A 20,582-nucleotide genomic window follows, 5' to 3' on the forward strand; every position below is an offset into this window, starting at 1 on the left:
CACCACCCAGAACAGAGCCCGGGGTTCCCACACTTCTCCACCACCTTCCCCGCAGAGAGGCCGAGCTCCCCGTGGCCGCCGCCGCCCGCCGCCCACCGCCCGCCAGACGGCGCGGCCGCCTCAGGCCCCTGGCCGCGCCGCCGCACAGCGCATGCACGCGCCGCCCGCGCCTGCGCAGAGACTAACGGTGCCGTAAGGGGCCGGTAAGGGCCGCGCAAGGGCCGCCATGGCGTACTCGACGTGCTGCAGGGTGGCCATGGTCTCCTGCCTGGTGCTCTGTGTCTCCCTCCTCCTGCCGCGGACCTTCTTGTCTCGGGGCGGCGGGAGGCAGGAGCCCGGGGCTGCGCCGCTCGCAGCGCCCGCGCCGCCCGAGGGTAAGAGGCCGCTGCGGGCCCCACCGGCGCCGGCTCCGCTGAGGCGAGGGTGGGCAGCCCCTCGCCGCCAGCGCCCCGCGCCCCGGTACGCCGAGGCCCGTGTTTCGGCTGCTGCTAGTGGGCCGAGCGTAAAATGCGGGAGTGGCTGAGTGGTGAGTCCGGGGCGGGGCGGGCTGCCGCCGGCTCGGCAGGCGCTCTGCGGTGGGCCGCGCTGCCGCCCTGGGCCCGGCCCGTGAGCGCTCCGCCCCCGGGGTGCTGCTGCCGCCGGGCGGGCTGTGGGAGAGCGGGCCTTGGCTGCACGGGCGTCTGGAGGGTGCTCTGCCGCCTGGGATGGAAACGTAGCGTGGTTAATCCTTCCCGTGAGTGTTATCGGTAACACTCATGCGCTCTCCTTAATGACGGGTGGAGTGTCAAAGGCTGAACTTACTGTTCTCACTGTGGCTTACCTTTTTGTTTTCCCTTCAGAAAAAGATAGTGGAAAATCTTCCAGATTTCAGTTTATTTTTTTTTATGTGAGTGGGGTACCAAAGCTAGTGAAAAGAGACATACTCATGCCATTTTTTTGTTGTTGTGATACATCACTTTTTGTTTGAAAGCTTCATTGTTTTGTTATTTTCTGTATGGAATGCTTTTGTTGTTGCATTTGAAATAAAAGTTCATTTGAATCATCTTCATTGTTTAGTTTCCTACTCCAGTGTTTTAAACTTGGCTTTCATGCACCAGATTCTCATAATAGATGTGCCACATGAGGATTCATATAGACTCAGATCCCGTCCTTGCAATCCCTCGAGCTATGTCCTTCTTGCCTGCCCTCCCACTCTGCATGTCCCCTCTTAAGTTCTAGAGGCATGGGTTCATACAAGCGTCTCCCATTCTTCTTATGTCCATTGCCTTTTACTATAGATTTTTCTCCCCAAGGCACTTCACAAAAGTAACTACTATAATAGCCCCAGCTCTTGGCAGAGAAAGAGTTTTGCCCAGCGCTGCCCGCAAGCCAGAGGTGAGGCTGATGAACGCACAGAGAACTTAGAGGTTGTGCTGGATCCTGTCCCACAGGGACTCATGTTCAGTGACTTTTATCTTCTGCATCCTTCCAACAGCGTGGTTCTTATGTGGCCGTACGCTTCAGTGACATTGATTTCATCTGACCAGGGTTTTTTAAGGACATTCAGGCTGAAGTTACTGCTGAAACAATGTTATGTTGAACTGAAAAATATGACTTCTGTGCTACAGCTACCTTTTCCTGGTTGCTGTGTGTATTCTTGGTCTTTGAGAACTTGAATATAGGTTCATCAGCACTGTAGATTTACAGGTTTATAGTTTCATTCCATACTCTCTTTAACACTGAAAACCTGAATGGTAGCTGATTTTTTTTGGTAGCACATCAAGAGCGGACTGTGAGGGCATGGTGCTGGTGCCTGCAAAGGCAGAGCACAGTGAGGACTGTGGAGTCACCTGCCTGAAGCAGGGATGGGAGCAGATGCTCTGGGAGGTGGTACCTGTCTCTCCATTAGCTTCTGCCACTGTGCAGCTCCTGACTCGGATCCTGGTGTGATATCAGATGGTGGAGTTTGACAGTTTTCCTACAGCAGTGCAGTCTTAGGCAGTTGTCAGTTAATGTTCTGGTGCTTCTTTCTTTGGCTGCAGGATGGACTGGATTGAATTGATCTGACAGAAAAACTAGCTTAAAAAAAAAAACAAAACAAAACAACAAAAAACTTGCCCCCAAATTATTTTCAGTAACTTCTATCTGATGAATGATGTTCATACCTGTTCTAGCACAGCCTGCTTTAAGCAGTGCTGTCATAAGCTGACTAATCACAGCCACAGTTAAATGCTTCAAATAGGTAACATAAATACTCTTTCTATCATCAATAGGCAGCATAAATAGTCTTTCCATCAGCCTTCAGGAGATCACAGCTAGTGTGTGCCTGGTGCAGAGCGAGCACTCGGCATGCTCCTCTGTTGCACCCCAGCACCTGTCTTTGGCTGAGGATGTAATACCTCACCTCAGCTGATCCGTTTCAGATGAGAATTTATAGTCCGTATTTACGATTTGATAGCAAGAATTTCATTATACCTGCCCTGTAGACCAAACTTTATTTCACCTGAAGTTATTTTTTTATTGGCAGAATAAATCTTGATTGAACAGTTCAATTCATATCTCTGTCATTAATTGTCCTCTTCAGTGAACTGGTAACTGCATGTTACCTGATGGGAGTTTCAGGGACTTGAAGTAATCATGATATTCTTGAAGTTAATCAAGTGCTTATTGTAGTCTTGGGAGCAAAATGCCTCTGAATAAAACATTCTTAAAGTTTACCACCATTTGTCAGAACTCAATGTTATTTTGTACATATCAGTAAAAGAGCAAAAACTAAATGAATGCATACTGTTTGTCCAGTTCATCTTGCTGTTAAACTCTCTGCCAGAATCAGAAGTATTTATAAAATGATTTAGAAGGGCAAAATATAAATGACTGCATGTGTAAAAAATCTAAAACATGGGTCTTGTGATAGTGTATAATACTGAAATAGAGAGCGACCTCAACAATGAACTGAACGTGAATTTGTAGTGTTATAAAAAGGATTAATTACTCAGGCTTTCTGTAGGCAGAGGTGTTGGGGAAATTAGAAGGTGTTAAAGAGTAGCAGAATAAATGATATAGTGGTGTGAAAGAGAATTTAGATTAAATGTCAAGAAAACAGTTTCTTATACTGAACATGGAGGCTATGCAAGAAAAGCTAGAGGACACTTTCAGTCTAGAGAAGATCAAGTTACTTTATCATGGAGTCTGTGTGTCTTTCTGTGTTTCCCATTTGCAGCTTTAGAACCCTTTGGCCAATTCATCTCATTGGACAGAGAGAAAATAAATGTTTTATGAAAATACACTGCTGAGAGGGGCTAAAGATTGATTCAAGTGTCCTGAGACGAAGGCTTCAGTATGAATGCCTCTATTGGCATCTGCCAGAGTGGGAGGTCTTGCATATCCTACTTAGCAAAAGCTTTGCGTAGCACACACATCTTCTTCAAATACCAAGTCCAACAGAGCAGGGGAGAAAAATGTAGAAAAAAACGAGTTCTGGTTCTCAGAGAAGTGTATTTCATTTTTGATCTTTCTGACTGTCTGGAAAAGTGTTGGTTTTCTTTTCCAGTCACTACGATGAACATTTACCAGGAAAATGTAAATGGCACCTAAGCATCTGTAAACGTGGGAGTCAGAGTACAGTTTGAAGATAGGTTTGAGGACTGGAATTTGCATTGCTGAGGCAGGAGGATAGTTCTGTATCCCACTGTCACGTGCTTTTTCAGAGAAAGCTTTTGCAAAACAGCTAGCTGGTTTGTTCTTGGTCTGTGTGTTGTTGTTTGGTTGGGTTTGCGTGCACAGAAAGGAACAGTAAATTCCTTACTTGGAGAAAACACACTTAGTATTTCCAAACCAAAGTAGTGTACCCATAGTTTGGGGATGGAAATGAAGGAAAAAGGCAGGCTGCCTGCTGCAGAGCATGAGCAGAACTGTGGGTTCTATCCTCCTAAGGAGCAGCTTGGTTGAGATGTGAGGAGCAGTGAGAACAGCATTCTTTGCTTTGCTGTCAGCTTCACAAGTCACACGTGCTTCCTGAACTGCCATTTCCCACCTCTAACCCTCCTCTTACGCTTCCTGGGGTCTGAAGAACATGCACGTTTTATAAATGAAGACACATATCAGAAATCTCCTGAGGAATCAAGTGCAAACTTAATGTAGCAACAGCCCATATGTACTGTATGTCAACTGTATGTCAAACTTTTTTTTTGTATTATACGTGTACGTATGTATCCCAGCATTTTACAGCTGGTCAGATGTTGCAGAAAGGCATTATTTAGACTAATAGTTGCTGAATTGTACAATAACTTAAGTTTAAATAACTATAAATAGTCAAGCTGGGCTCAGTAGTAGTTCCTAAACCCCATTAGGAAGAACACATAACAGCTTTCTTGGAAAAAAGATACTTGGGTGGTCTGAATATGATCAGCTGGTTGGCTGTTGTATTAGGTGTGCTATAAATATACTTTTTAAGATTTGCTTTTCTCAGTTGAGTGTTACTATTGTTAAAAGATTTAAAAAACCACAGTAATTCTAATGTGATACTGCTATTAAGGACTTCATCTACATTCAGAAACCTACAGTCTCTTAAACAACACAAACATTAGTTGGGGCATAATTTCATTTTTGGACTTAAAGCTACGGAAGGGACAGGATAAGACAAAACACGTTCTGCTTGCCCTGTAGGTGGTTTGCAAAGTTGATTTGAAGCATTAAACTGACAAATTATCAAAAGTATTGGGTAAACCTTAGGTAAAAAGATTGCACAGCTGGGTAGGGTGTATTGGGTAAAGTTACCACATGCAGCAATCAGGTCTGCGTGAAGCTCTCAGGGTGTCGCAGGGGAATTGAGAAACGTTTCAAAAGGAGAGCAGCACTGTGATGCCCTTCAAAGCTAAATGGAGGTTGGTGCTCTTCCCTTCCCACAGCATGGAAGATGTCCTGTTGACGTATGCGCCATCAGCACTGGCAACTGGATGGTGCAGCAAACAAGGACCCAACATATGTCCTTCTGGGCTCATGTACAAGTGTCACTTGATTTTATTGTTGGAGAGTATGTTCTTGTCTCCATTTGAAAGTGGTTTGTTTCATCCCTGGAAATGTGGAATCCAGTCCCATCACCTACTAGTGTGCTAGGTTGTTGCATTTTTTTAATAGCACGAGGTATGTTGTTTAGTTGACAGTGGCACCCAAACTGCTACGCATTTCCATTTATGTACTGTGTATTTGACAGCTTTTTGCATATGGTGCTTTTAAGTTGCCTGTGCTGTCAATTTCCTCTATATTGTCAATTTCCTCTATATTTTGCATGGGTTCTTCACAATAAAAAGCTATGGAAAATAATATATTTTTTCTAAATAAGGAAATCATTACAAAATTTAAAAAATAAACAAGGAAGATTTAAAACTAGGAGCCATGAAATTCCCCTTTAAAATTATTTTGATAATGAAATGACTAGTGTGTGTCCCTTTGGCCTGATTATCTTTAATTGAATTGAATTTTTTTAAAGCACAAATGAGGCCTTGTGGATAATTTAGAAAGCTATTCCCTTTAAATACAGTTTCACCTTTGGCAATTATTTTCTGCTTTCTTCATCTCTTTTTTTTTTTGTTAAAGAATATTTGCATGAGTATAAGATGTTTTGTGAATGTTTATCTACCCTGCTGTTTCATGCCCACCTCAGAGATACAGCTCTCTACATGACATCCCACTTGTTTTCCCAGTGACCTATTGCTATAAGGCATTCCTGCTGGAGCAACGGGCCTTTCTTGTAAATAAGATGCTACGCTTTCCGTCGCAGACTTTCAATAATTCACTAAAATTAAAGTGCAGCTTCCTCAAAGTGAAGCCTGAGCTAATCTGAGAGCGGTTTTGGTCAGCGGTGGTATACCTGGGCAATTTGACTACAGTGCCCAAAGAGCGCATGCCATTGCCTAAAAGAAAAATGTGTTTTTAATAGTAGAACTTCACGAATTATTGCTATCACTTCCTAATGTGTATTTACTGTAATTTTCTCTGCTCAGGAATTTAGCTGCCTGTGATGGTGTTTCCCAGCAAGAGCAAATGTTAATTTAATTTAATTTTCTCCCGTTTTGCTTCTCTTAAAAATATTTGTAGCTGGGTACTTACAGAAGTAAAGTTAGTTATTTTCAGTGCTATTTGAAACCTGGTTTTCGTTTTCTTTGTGCAAGTGCGTGCAGCCTGCCCCAGCACCAGCGACCAGTGCCCAGGCTGCCAGGCTTTCCTGCTACATGTGCAAAGGAGGGGAGATGTGCAGCTGGTGTCAGGGGCTGAGGTGCAGCTCAGCTTGGCAGTCCTCATCTCTGGTGCTTCCACCCAATGCCTCCCACCACCAAACTCAGTGGCGGAGTAGCTGAGTAATCATTCAGTTCAGTCCCAAACGGTGGAAGGGAGTGGCAGGGGCAAGTCCAGGCTGGATATAGAGATAGAAAGCAGGATGTCAAATGCACGCAGGAGTCAAATAGTGAATTTCATGGCAAAATTGTTGAATTGATGGGAGCAAGAAAATAGAATAATGCGTGAGCTTACATTTATTGAGATTCCAGTGCCTTTCAGTTGAATGAAATCATCCACAGCACCATTTCAAGCGCTCTGCAGCCTTACTCTAGCATTCATGCATCCATTTATGCTCACTCCCCTTTCTTGTTTTAAATTACCTCTGCCTCTCTCAAGGCTAGAATCCATTTTTTTACCCTCTAAAATGCCAAAGACCATATGTCCCAAGCTATATTCAATCTCCTCCCTTACATTGCTTAACCCAACACCTTTTAAAGGAGAATGGCTTGAGGTGCCACGACTTTTCTTTATCTTTCATTACTCCTTTGGTAAAACTGGGTAAAATACTACTTCTTGTGGCACTAGCCAAAAGCCTAATCTAGGCAAACACTGCAGTCCTGTATCAGGATGTTCAATGGGTAGTGCTTTATGCATTAACATGCCTTTGCATAACATTGAAAGATCAGGCTCACAGCAGAAAAAACGATATGTTGTTGGGGTTTTTTTGAGCGGAGAACCAGAAGTAAGAGTTTGGGTTTTCATCCTGTTAGGGATGCTAATTCATAGGGTCTTTGGCAAGTACATAGCTGTTAAACTCCATGTTTTGTTAATTGCCCTGCCAGCTTTTTCTCTTCTTAAAACCAAGAGAGCAATTGTGCATACCTAACTCCTAGCACTGCATATAGTAAGTGACTGAGGATTGAGTTTACAGACTTACTACTTACAGTCCATCAAGTTACTTTATTCATCAGTGGTGGTGCATTTAAAAGTAGAGAAAATAGGTCAGCTGCACCTGCTGCAGTTTTAGGCTGCATGTAAAAGGGTGAAAAGTAATAGAAGAAAAACAATTGTTGTGTGGTTTTTTTGCAGGGAAGCTTGGTCGCTTTCCACCAAGGACGCATTACCAGGCCACTCCCGACAGCCGAGCTGCCCCTCATTTTCCAAGGTCTCACCTTGCTGAAGCAGTTGCCAAAGCCAAGGCAGGTGGAGGTGGTGGTGGAAGCACTGGTGGAACTGGGAGAGGTCTGGTGGGGCAGATTATCCCTATATATGGATTTGGCATCTTCTTATATATCCTGTACATTTTATTTAAGGTAAGACCAACATAAATTGAAAAGTCAGGGAAATAACAACTAAAAATACCTCAAAACAGAAATGGTAGTCCCATTTCTGTACCTGTTCCATTTCAGCCTCACTCAAAAAAAATTTTTGTGCTGGACCTTTGACTGATGGTTGAAAGATTGGTGTATCCTGTGGTTTTTGCCATTGCAAAGACTGTAGCTATGAATGCAGGGATGAGTTGCTGTGATCCTGTATTGGCCGCTGACCTCTTACAATTTTTTTAAGGATTTTTTTTCCCCCCGGAAAATGTGTATGTCTAGAACAATGTTAGATTAATTTTGAATATACACATAGTATTCTTTTCTGTTGTGTGTGACTACATATTATATACACTGTATATGTCATGTATTGTGTTATGCATTTAAACTGGGAGAGAGGCAGTTGTGTACCTTCTGGAACTAAAGCACCACGTTGTTGGAGAATTGGAGTTTGTAAGGTTGTATTGACCACGCTGGAACTACCCCAGCTGAGGAACTGGTTGAAAGCCAGTTTAAAAAAGCACAGCTCAATTTCCCTTCAGGTGTGTCACACTTGATTTGCACTTCTCATAGCTTTTTGTTACACAGACATGACTTGCACGTAGGTGATGACAGTCAGCTATGTGGGAGGATGGAGAAGTGGACTTGTGGAAGTGTTTTTTCCTTTGAGTGGGGGCTGAATGCAGACTGAGCAGTGTCCAAACAGTTGAGCCTACTCTGGACAGATGGAGGCAAGAATGAGGTGAATTGGGTGAACTGATCAACCACAGAGAAGATGAAAGAAATAAATAACCTGCAGCTTCTGTATGGAGCCAGCCAATATCTTTGCTGGAGTTACAGACTTGGTAAGGAATAATGGCAGAAAGCATTGCAAGAGGGACAAGTGGGGTCACATATAATCCCTTCAGAATCTGTCCTTTATTTCACAATAATTGCCCAGTGCACTGGGTTTTACCTCCTATATGCAGAGGAATTACAGGATCAGGCTGGAACAGATAAATATTCTAAAATGAAAAAGTTCTTTTTGATGAGTTATGCTTTTAGTATGCTTAAAAGTATCATTTGTTCCAAGTGTCTTTCAGGAGTTTTCAGCTGGCAAGATCTCTGAGGCATTTTTCATGGTTGTCTGTTTTTGCTGCTGGGCATGCTTTTCTGTGGTTACATTCTGGCATATTTTAGTTTTCTGTCCTTTTTACTGTTGCCTTTGGGGCTCATGTATTACTATTGCTGTAAGTCATAGAAGGGTCATCTTTTTTCACTCATCAGCTGGCTTCCAAGGGAAAAACTACTACTGGAGAGCGGAAATGCCCTACTGCTGCACCTGGAAACATGAAGAGGAAAATCAGTGAGTATGACTTCTGAGTTGTATGTCTGTGCAGCTGATGACTCTGTAAGAGGCACAGACCAACCGGGTTCTTCAAGTTCTGGGCATACTGTAAAGCTACTGTTCCCCCCCTGTAAAGAACAAGCCAGAAGCTTCTGTGTTGGTATGAGCAAGAGTTAAAGGGAATTACTGCAGCGTCACTTTCTAATCTCATTTGGCTAATGAGACTCTGCGATAGTAGCCTGATCCCAAGCCCCCCTGGAAGCAATGGCTTTTTGTGAGGTTCACTGAATTAACTGTACAGATTTGCTGAAAAGCTATGTAGCTAATGATTAAAAATGGATAATAGGATGTCCATCTATAATTATTCTATAATCTGTAATAGTGTAAAGATATTATTAAAAGCTAGCTTCATTTTTTTGAATTTGTGAATTCTTAGCCATCACCAGGCACTTCCCTACTTTTTCCCTTCCCTTTTTGCAATGCTCAGCGTTTTCGCGAGTGCAATAAAGAAAGAAACAGTATTCTGAAATGTTATTGTGATTCTACCTAAACATCAGTGGGATGGATTCAACTATTTGTAGACATTTATTAGATAAATTAATACGCTTACTATTGGAGATTGGATGAGTAGTTACCATAACAGCATTTAAATGTGTTGTGTTTAGCTGGCTAAATTGTAATAGGAAAGAAAAGTACTTAGGACTTTCTATAAAGTGCTAGCAGTAAGGTACTTCTCTTAACATAACTGTAATTATCTTGACATTAATGTGTATATTAGGAATACCTAATGTACTTAATGCTATAGATCGTATTTTCAGTGCACTTGTACTGCATTGTGCCTGGCAATTTTGTGCAATTTATTAGCAACAGTAATTGTATTTTTTCCTCTAATGCTTGGCAAGAGAAACTAACTTTGCAGTAAGTTAAATATTTACTGTCATTATAACCCAAAGAACTAGTGATGAAAATTATTCCTCTTTCTAGAGCTCTTCATTTGTATTGCTAAAGCATTAATGGCAAGCTGTAGCAGAGCAGGGACAAGTCACTGGACTAGGAACCTGAAGACTGAGTCACCACTTAACATAGTGACTTGGAGGGAGAAGCTTCCTTTCTCATTGCCAATTTCCCTTCCCCTATTTTTAAAGTCTCAGACATGCAAAATAATGACATCAGATACATTAAGTAACGACTTTCTCTGCAGAATAGAGATCTTTCCAAAAGCAGGATGTTTGTGGATGGCTTTCTCCATTCCTACTATGTTGGAGTTCCATTGTGCTTTTGTGCTGCTTAAATGGGTGTGCCTGTAGCAGCTGAATATTTAACTAACCCAGGCCGGTTTAATTTTATTCTGCAGTGGGAAACAATGAAGTCTCAGCTATAGGATTTTGAGTGTGAGCTACAAAAGCCAAACAAGGAGCTGAAGCATTTTTGTTAATGTCCATGCTGTTGCATCTTTACTGTTAACCCTTTCAGCTAAATTAAAGCCAGTACGGTGTTCCTGCACATATACATGTGTGTCTGCTATTGTACTATGGACACATTTTTTGAAAGAAGTGCACCCATGGGAATACAGGACCTTGCTCCCCAGACAGACACCATGTGGCTAGCTGTTGTGCATCCTCGTAAGCCTGGCAGACCGTTAGCACTCACTGCCTACTCTGGCACACCTGTGCGGAGTTGGATGCCACCAAGCCCACGAACTTTATTCTCTTTGATAAAGATGTAGTTTCTCAAACCTTAGACTCATTAGAAAATGCTCAAGTAACCTTTTGTCTCTGTTCCCAAGGACTTAACAGGGAAATTCCATGAGAACTCTTAATTCTGCAGTAGACAGTAAACAACTATGGTTTCCTTAGGTGGAGGGGGGAAAGTATTTTCTTTTCCCTGACTTAAACTTCCAGGGCATTTACAGTGGCCCACTCACTCTGCTTACTGGGAGGTTGCTCGGGAGCCTTTGAAAGAAGATGCTTTCTGTGTGTCCTATTACCATTTGCAATAGTCTTCACCTTCTTACACCAGGAAAAGTAGGTAGAACGCTTTAAGCTGCATGTTTTAGTTTCCTCACAGCCAGTTTGGTTTGGTATAGCGTATGCTACCTGTGATAATGGGACAGGGATACGTTTCCAAAGCTCCTGCTGACAGATTTTGGGATTTTGTTTGTTTTACAGCTGACTATGAGCTCACCCAACTCCAGGAAAAACTGAGGGAGACAGAAGAAGCTATGGAAAAATTAATCAACAGAGTAGGACCTAACTGTGACAGGTATGTTTCAAATGACAGCATTTTAAGGAGGGATTCTGCTCTGATTAGAAATTAGACTTTCTTACATTGGCAATATTAAAATAGCATTTTTATTACTATTTCAAATTGTAGAAATTTGATTTTTACACATCACGCTTTTTGTTCTGCATTTTTTTCAATGTCTATATTTAAAATAAATCATTTTTTCCAACTTCATTTTCCTTAAACAGAGGAGCAACTATCCCTACCCTCCCACTTTGTATAGTGCGTTATTTGGAAGATAATAACGGGTATGTATAAACAGAAAAAAAAGTCTACATTTAAAGTATATAAACAACCTGTCTTACATGACCAAAGTAATATTCTGACTGATTCCTAAAAGAGACCCATTTGTTTTATGTTATTTTGCAGTGCTATGGATTATGTTTCTAAATAGAAATGCTGTTATAATCTATGTAAATGCCTGTTAGAATATCCATAAAATATTTCTTTAAGGGCAGAATTGTATAATAATCTGATTACATAACTTAGTTCCACCCTGTAACCAGTAAATCCATGCATTTGCTTCTAAATAGAAAAGAAAAACAAGAGTTGCAAGATTAGGATTTAAAAGTTTGTTATGTTTATTAATGTTTGCTATAAATCTGAGATCGCTATTCTATATTATAAAGAAACACTAGAAACAAGTCTATGTTTTTCAAAAGGAGTGTAACACCACATCAATAGGACAATGCATAACTGCAGTGTTTGAAAATTTAAATACCATGAATATTAAGGTGACGTTTGCAAGCAAAAAAGGTAGCTGTTCAGGTCGTAATGCATGTTAACATTGTTTGGATCAGTCAATGCCTGTTTTAACCCATCCTGTAGGAACAATTCTGTGCCAAACTTGCACGTTGTGTTCCTTTACACTGCAAACCACATTCTCCTTGAGCGTGTAGTTTTGCCCACTTTGCACCGTGCCCTCTATTGTGGCTGCGCTCATCTCAGCAAGGCGAGGTGCCAGGCTTGCCTGTGTTAGGCTAGGTTCCAGTGGGAGAATCCCTAAGCTGCCCTGGCAGTGAAACAGAGGGATACTATTTAGTGAAACAGAGGGATACTATTTTGACTATTACTCATCTGTTTTGAAGAGCTAACACAATGCTCTACGCGTACCTTTAAGCTGCCAGAAATAGGCTTATGAGCTGCCCAGATATTGTGCTGACTCTCAGGATAGGATATTTTTTTTCTGAGGAAATGGGTTTAGGGTCCGATCCAATATTTGTTCCGCTCTGTGTTATTGGCGCAGAGCCATTATTTGGTAGAACTTCCCTTCTTTGTTAAACAAAACTATTTATATAGATGGATCTAAAGGCCTCAGAGGAAATAAGAATTGGAATCTAATAAAGAATTTTGTATGTAGTCTCTTTAAAGAGAGGGGGAAAAGCACTTCTAGATGGAGCAAATAGCTGTTTTTCAAATACGCAGACTTTGAAGCTTTCTTAATCTATGCTGTGATACTCATTAAGTTAGTAATACTGGATGAATGTCTTAAAAGAAAACGTATGGTTAGAAAGCGTAATTAGAGCACAGAGTACAGATGCTAGGCTTATTCAGTCTACATGTTGATGGATTTAAATAAAAAGGAAAGAGGAAGAGAGCAAAAATTACTTGAGCTTCATTTATTAATACACAGTTAACAGAAGTCCTTATGACAGAAAAATCAGAGAAAGAAATAACTGGTATCAAATTTAAACTGAAAGACCCCAAGTGAGACCATGGCCCATTATACCAGATGTGGCAAAGAGACTCCCAGCCTGCCAAGTGGAGTATTAGTAACCAAACCAAAGGACGTATTTTTGCATTGTCACAAAAAACGATGTATCACCGAAAAACACAGTGTTTGTAATAGTGCTGAGGTCTGAGCTCGTGCCTCAGTGCCCTCTCACTACACTTCAGGAGCGTTCTCCTCCCAGCTGAACTGCTCCAGGATTCATCCTGGCTTTCTCCTTATGGTGAAGATTCTTAGAATCCAAAGACATTCTAATTTTGTGTGTTTTCTTCAAAAAGACATTGCTTTTGAAATCTGGATGAGTTTGGAAGGACAGTTTATTCTCAAATAAGGCTGTACCGTAGAAAGCCTGTTTCAAGGAATAATGTATACTGTGCTATGTGATTTTATTTCGCTTTCTTCTGTAGCAGGTGTATGTGGTGTTTTCTTGCCGTGGCTTGTCCTGCTTATTTATTTTTCTTTCAAAAGCATTTGATTGAAGTGAGGATGGAAGACCTCCCAATACTATTAGCTGGTTTTCTCAGATGGGATAGCTAGTGTTATCCAGCCCTGTGCTGTAGAAGGTAGGCAGGCAGGAACTTGGATTTGCTCTTTCTTTATAAGTCTCGAAAACCAACCTCCAAACCAACCAAGGAGACCTCTTTCCAAACCAGCATAGCAGCTGGAATTGCTACAGCCCTAAGTACAGAAACCCCCTTGCAGAAATGCAAAACTTTAATAAAGTACAAGTACAGATACTTTTAATAAGGCCTAGCATGTATTAGCAAGGACTAGAAGCAAGGTAACAAAAGCAAGAGGAAGAAAGAACTACCTGGCCGGCTCCTCAGCAACGTAACCAAACCTAAACTGAGAGACGGACAAAGATAATGGTTACCTAATGCACACACTTAAATGGGTAGTACATAGTACCTAAGGATATAATGATTCACAGCTCTGAGAAAATCTAGCACTCTTCCCACCTCTTTTTTCAACAGGTTATAAATTTAAATTATGCAGTTTGTAATTTATCATTGTATCCTATCACTAAGGAGACTGCAGTATCTCCAGTTTCTAAATGTAGACCTTTATAGTGCGGTATCTCTCAGCAGAGATGAGGAGCCTTGCTGGGAATTTGATGATTCAGAAATAGAGACTTGATTGATGGTTATATAGGGCTCTGCATTAAAAGCATGCATATTGGGTTTTTTCCAGGCTTTTAGCAAGGTGTTTCAATGTTGGGACAGTGATATAATGGGTACAAAAGATTTCCCTACCTATTCTCGCAGATGTCTTTTACCCATATTCTTTTCACTACTGTCTGTGAAATTTGGTATTTTGAAACCACTTTAAATTGAAGAATACTTTTGTAAATATTTTTCTCAATGGGAGCATTGTACAATACTCTCTTGTAAAAAAAAAATCTCCATTTCTGGTAATTGGGTGGAAATAATGCAGCTCAATTATCTGTTTTTAAAGTCCTGTTTATCAGGCTGTCAATGGGGAAAACTTACGTTTTTACCATAAAGTGAGCAAATGTGATTGGGGGGGGGGGACAGGGGGAGGGGGAGACAGGTTGAGATTGAGAGAGAGAGAGAGGCTGTACTCTGTGGAGTGCTATTTTTGGGCTAAAGCTGCATTTTAATAGTGATTATTTTAAGATCACATAAGCAAAAAAATACTGGTTGACATGTCTGAGATACCCTATTAGATTAGGCATTTTCACTGCAGTCATGATAGCTCTTTAGGAAATGTTCTTATCTCAGTGTAAGAATAAGAAACCTTTACTTTACCTCTTAGTGAGCACTCTGGGAGTCTACAAAACGTAAGGATTGCCACTATGACAATAGCTGTGCTGGAGCTACAAACACACAGAGCAAAAATAATGAGCTTTTCTTACACTGTAAACCTTTTGCATCTGTTGTCCTCTTCGTAAGTGCATTATACCCTGGTAAATCTCCCATACGCAGGCAGCCAGATGTCTTATACATTGCCAGCATCCTACAGTAAGGCTTCCTAGAGGCCTTAAATGAAGCAGAAATAGTGCAGAGGCTTTGGTTTCTCCCTCTCTACAGGGAAATTTGTCTTTTAAGCAAGGTATCTGGAGGAGGAATAGTCTGAAATACTCCCAGAGACCTTGTGTTGCAGTAAGACAGCAGTGCTTTCTAATGGGAGTATCCAGCATATTAGGAATTTTCCTATATGAAATGTCACAGTGATGCAGCTGCACTGACTGATCCTATTACCTGAGCTAGCATATCTCCCCATTGTGCTAAACAGACAGGCCTCTCTGTCTTTATCCAAGTGATATATATTAAAATTACATACACTTTTGTCTGTCAAAGGAGGATTAGTTTGGCAGTTCTGTTACAGCTCCTGTCAAATGCAGCTAGCTGATGAAACCATTTCTTTTTGTGTGCCTGTCAATTCACACCTCAAATTCTACATCTGCATAACCCAGGCTTTTGAGAAGATGCTGTCTCACAGCTTCGCTTGTTCTGTGGAACAAACTGCCACCGCAACTTGAGGGGACTCAGTGCAACCTCCATATAGCGTTGTGACTGCATCAGCTTTGCAAACTGTGGGGCAACGTGCCGCTGAGGGGAAGCGCAGAGAAGGGATGTTTAGCCTTGTGATCTCCATCAAACAGTTTAATCTGGGTAGCCGCTAATGAAACCAGTAGGCCTGCTCCTGAGCAAAGTGCAGTTACAGACAACAGTGTGTGCAGCTGTGCACAAAATCTAGCCCAGGGTCAGCACTTTGATCACCATCGCACAAACCAGCAGTATGATGCTAGTCTCTGGCTTTAAACCAGTACTCTGCTGCCTTTAGTGGAGTAACTATCGTGTCACCATCATTCCCATATATGTAGAGTAGCACAACATACCTATTAAAGTGCTGCTCTATTCGCAACAGTTAGTGAGAGGGAAAACTGAAGATGGACACTACAAGTTTTTAAGTTTATGAGAATTCAGGTACCTGAAACAAGGTTTAGATAGATACTAATCACCTAAATCCAAAATCATTAGTCTATTTCCAGCTCCCCTCTTCCCATCTCACCCCTAAGATTCACTGAGCAGCTGTCTAATCTTGGAGATTATCTGTCTATCTGATGGTCTGGAGATCACCAGAGATCACGTCTGACCTCACGTACCGCCCACAGTTCAGCATTCTGCACAGACCAAGGGCCACCCTCTCTGAGTACTTAGGGGCGATAGGTCCTGTCCAAAACACAGCGGACTTCAAAAGAGCACCAGAGTAGTGCCTCAGTCCCCTGGGAGGCCTGAACTGGCACTTACACAGAGATCAAACACCTGATCAAGAACAACTTGAAACTCAAGATGAAACAAGCACAACAGTCAGAACCATTTTCACCCCTAAGTACACCCAGTGTCTTTCTTATTCTGACCTACTGAGTTAGTAGAGCTCAGGCCGCCACCCTCCAAATAATTCTTTTTTTGCCATAAGATTTTTAGGAGACTATTTTTTTTTCCAGAGAAAATAACATGTAATGATTACACAATCTTATCTGTTGGAAGCACTTTTGTTACAACAGTAAGTAATTGTATTATCTGAACAGTAGTAATTACTAGAATCAGCAGCGTAGAACCAGTCAAAATTGTAGTTTACTTTTAATCTGATAAAAATCTCAGTCCTCTCCCACTCTCCCTCTGATTCTAAAGGCAAGTTAAAGTTAAATGTAACACCTTCTTCTCATTTTTAAATTTTCCTTCCTGCTTCTCCCCTGCCCCCCACCAGGCAGCATTGTTGACTCTAGATATAAACATGCTCATCTGTCCAACTGACATTTCTTAATGAGGCCTTGCAAATTTAATACCTTTAATGGTCATAATTAGGGATCATTAGTCTCTTGAGACATTTTGATCAGTCTCACAAGTTGTTTTAAATGTAGCATAGGTTCTGAATTACATTTTCTTGTAAAGCTTCAAACAAGGCATGGCCCTCTAATTCTCACCTAACACTCTTCTAAAGGCCAGAAATTTCTGTAGTGCCTTTTGTACCTTAACTCTTGCTTGTGTGTCACTTTAATTTTGCTCTCACATTGGCTGTGCCTTCCTTCCCTTACCTGTTTAAGTTTGCAGGCTTCCTGGATAAATGGATAAACCTTTATACCAAGCCGAAGTGCAGACGACATGCAGATGTTGAATAGTGATCATACTGCAGCCAGCTTTCTTCAGACTGTGCTGCTGGGACGGACCAAACAGTTGGGTTCAAACTCTGTTAACAGTTTGTAATAATAGTGGACTGAATTCTGGTGTCTAATATTTTCTAGCAGGACTCAAAATGTTACAACAGACCAGGAAAAAAGGTTACTTCAGCAACTCCGAGAAATTACTAGAGTTATGAAAGAAGGAAAATTCATAGATGGCATCTCTCCTGAGAAGGAAGCTGAAGAAGCTCCTTACATGGAGGATTGGGAAGGTAAGCAAGAGCCTTTCTTACCATTACCCTGATGAGAAAAATTGAATAAAGATTACTTACAGTCCCAGATCCTTTCAAAATTTTTTGTTAACTTTATCCTTCCTTTTCAGAAGTCAGTGTTCAAAACTTTGCAAGAGGTCGTTTGTTTTCCCAGCCATAATAGAAAGAAAATAGATTTTGAGGCATCCAGCATTTCCTTTAGTGCAAACACTACACTATCTATCTGCTGCCACAAGTGGCATGTGAATATTCACATATGCTCCATCTGCTGCTGGGTCTTGGCTGCTGTGGGTTTATATCTTTCCCTTTCTTTGCTGGGCTAGATTTCATTCAGAATCATAAAACCCTTGGAAATCAGAAACAATATGTTTTGGATAACTTACAGTTTTTACTTTTGATTAGTTATTCTTTGCTCTGATGTTGTAAAAGTGAACTCCAGGAAGTCTGTCTTTTAAAAATGCTTTATTTTAATGCCCTTTCCATTCCTTGGTGTTTACTTGTTACATAAATGTGTTTTCAAGATGATATCCTAGTTGAGCTGCTCACTATCATAATTTTAAATGCAGACTTAATTCCTTGCTCTTTAAGAAGCTTTCAAAAATGATCCAAAACATAAAGCATAAACAGTGGCCTCGAGCTCTGTTTTCTTAAGTCAAGTTCCTGATGCATTTTCTAAATGAAATGCACAGTCATTGACATAGCTGTTTTTTCAACTTTATAAATAATGCTGTTTATAGCAAAAGTCTCAAAACATGAATCAGTCAATCTGTAGATAGGAACAAAAAAAAATTGATCTATTCAAAGGTCTAAGACATGCAATTTTCACCTGTTAGCTCCCATAGCCCTAAGCAAAGCTCAGATATTCACTCCTGAAAGTCAGGGTTGATATCCCGGCTCCCTAAAAGTAAGTGGAGTTTTCTCATCATCTCCCAGGAAGTCACATTTTGCACATTCTTGCCATGGATTTAATACTATGGCCTATACATGGCATTAAATAGATGACACACACACTGGTAGTGCTAAAAACAACTGTTCTAACAAACTTGTGCATCCATCACTGAAGTCAGTACTACTTTTAAATGCTGGTAACACTTCAAGCTGCGTATCACTTTATTCCTAAGGTTATCCAGAAGAGACCTATCCTGTCTATGATAATTCCGATTGCTTCAAGCGCAAACAGGACACAATCCTTGTAGATTATCCTGACCTAAGCCAGCCCTCTGCAGAAGAGCTGGCAGAAAAAATGGAGGACATGGAAGATGAGGAGCATCTGTGCAATGAAACCCTGCTAACTGATCTCACCGTGGGAAGTGGCGGTCATGACTTAATGCAGAAAAACTATGAGGTAACTGGCATCAGTGAAGAGGAGAGGGACCTTCATCACAGCCAAAGCATTGAGGAGTGCTGCTGTTGTTATGAGGATGATGATCCTGCTGTCATAGCGGAGAACGCTGGATTCTACTCTGAGAGCTGCAGCGAAGCAGAAGAGTCAGCCCAAGAGGACCTGTCTGTGGAGTCAGAAAATGAAAATGCACCACTGAAAAAGCAAAAAGCCAGTGATTCAGATGAAACAGGCACACTGAGAAAGCGCAACATGAAAGGACTTGAGCAGTAGAGACAATAGTGGATGTTATCTAGGTGGTGAAGGTAGAGGTCATAAACTGTCATTCGTGTGTTTTTTTTGTTTCCAGTGAGGACTTCTCTGTTCATCTCCTTGTACCAATTTAATTCCCATGATAGCAATCAATCATATCATCTACCTGAACTGGAAGCCAATGCCCTCTTTCATGCAGTCTTGTCATGGCTTACCATGATGTTCCCAACAGCGCTTTGTCCTTGCTTTTTGGGGACTGGTATCTTGGAGCAGATTATTCCATTCCGAGATTTGTGATTCTTTCCGATTCTGAACAGAGAGTCCTCATTTTTGCCCTTTGTCACCCTAGAGTTAACTAAATGTCTCTTCTTTCTCAAAAACCTCTGTTTGTGTGCTATATCAGTTATGAAAATTAATCAAACCCATATATATTTATGAGATTACCAGGAAGCTCGAGGAGAAAGTATGTCTTCTTTCTCTGATCAGCAGAACAGACCATAATCACAGATGTGACTCTTTCTCAACTGCGTCATTGCTGCTGTATGCCCAAGAAACTGTTGTCACTACAGTCCACAAAATTCATATGCTACACCAACGCACAGCCCATTTCCCATCTTATTCCATGCTGCAGGACCAGTCGCCTAATCTGTGTTGTGTTCCAGGACGAGCGTGAGCAAGACCGACGCGTTATGAGTTGTTCTTTGTCTTTGCCATAGCTGTGGTGAAACGTCTTGGTGAAAATCCCAGATGAGCACAGGAATCGGACCATACTTTGTGTTAGAGAAGAACATTAAAAATACCCCTGGGGATTAAAAAAAAACACCACACCTTTTTGTCCTTAAAAGTAGAGAAGAGAGTGAGGGTGAACCTCAGACTGAAAAGAAGCCCTGCCACCTCCAGGCCCCAAGGACCTCCCTTGGTGGCCTCCAACAGACTCCTCGTGTGGCACCAGCACAGCAGCCCAAAGGACGCCACGCCCTCTCCTCCCCTCTCCCTCGGGGCTCTGTGCAGAGGAGGTGGCACCTCCCCACGCTCTAGGGGCAGGTCTGGGGGGGAAGAAGGGCCTACGCAACACTTGGCAATCAGCAGTTCTTTTATGGAATGCTGGGAGACCTTGCGCAGGCTGGCTGTGCGTCCCTTTCCCACTGGCGGGATGTCTGGATGCTTCGCTCCCTCTCAGCCACTGTTGGGCACAGGGGGCTGCACCACTTGCAGTGAGCCAGATCAGTGGGGGGCCACTAAGGACCCCTGACCCTCCTGCAATGCTGTTGCCATCATCTTGTCCAGGGGAGCCCAGGCACAGGATGAGGAGAGGGCTGGAGCCCAGGCACACGAGGGGAGGTGGAGGGCAGACCCTGTGCCCAAGCAGCAGCAGAAGGGCACAGGGGAGTGATCCCCAGGAAAGGGGCCCTCAGCCCCCCCCGACCCTTCTCCTTTTCCCACATGAGGCCATCTTTGAGGCCACAGGCCCCCACCTCCCAGAACAGCCATATTTGGCTACATGCATCCCCATCAGAGTGGCCATCTGATGTCATGAGCTACCTCACTGCCATTTGTTCTGGACCCTATAAATACAGGGACCCCGGCAGCTGGCCCACAATTCGCTGAGCTTCGAGGCCATCAGGTTCCAAGAATGACTGGAAGAAAGGGGTCCCA

At 42.1% G+C, this 20,582-nt stretch overlaps 1 protein-coding gene across 2 annotated transcripts; it reads left to right on the plus strand.

Moving 5' to 3' along the window:
- The first annotated feature begins 225 nt into the window (after positions 1 to 225).
- Positions 226 to 19,553, plus strand: RIC3 (RIC3 acetylcholine receptor chaperone). 2 transcript variants are annotated; one of them, XM_068398940.1, is made up of 6 exons: positions 226 to 374; positions 7,345 to 7,568; positions 8,841 to 8,919; positions 11,070 to 11,163; positions 17,184 to 17,332; positions 18,454 to 19,553. In XM_068398940.1, the coding sequence occupies exons 1-6, from the start codon at positions 227 to 229 to the stop codon at positions 18,945 to 18,947; spliced, it is 1,188 nt and encodes a 395-aa protein (XP_068255041.1). In that variant the 5' UTR covers position 226; the 3' UTR covers positions 18,948 to 19,553. The 2 variants fall into 2 exon arrangements, with proteins under 2 accessions (XP_068255041.1, XP_068255043.1); XM_068398942.1 differs by lacking the exons at positions 226 to 374; positions 7,345 to 7,568; positions 8,841 to 8,919 and adding an exon at positions 10,848 to 10,925.
- The last annotated feature ends 1,029 nt before the right edge of the window (positions 19,554 to 20,582 follow it).

Source organism: Nyctibius grandis, chromosome 4 (genome assembly GCF_013368605.1).
Source record: "Nyctibius grandis isolate bNycGra1 chromosome 4, bNycGra1.pri, whole genome shotgun sequence".
In the NCBI taxonomy this organism is placed as follows: domain Eukaryota; kingdom Metazoa; phylum Chordata; class Aves; order Nyctibiiformes; family Nyctibiidae; genus Nyctibius; species Nyctibius grandis.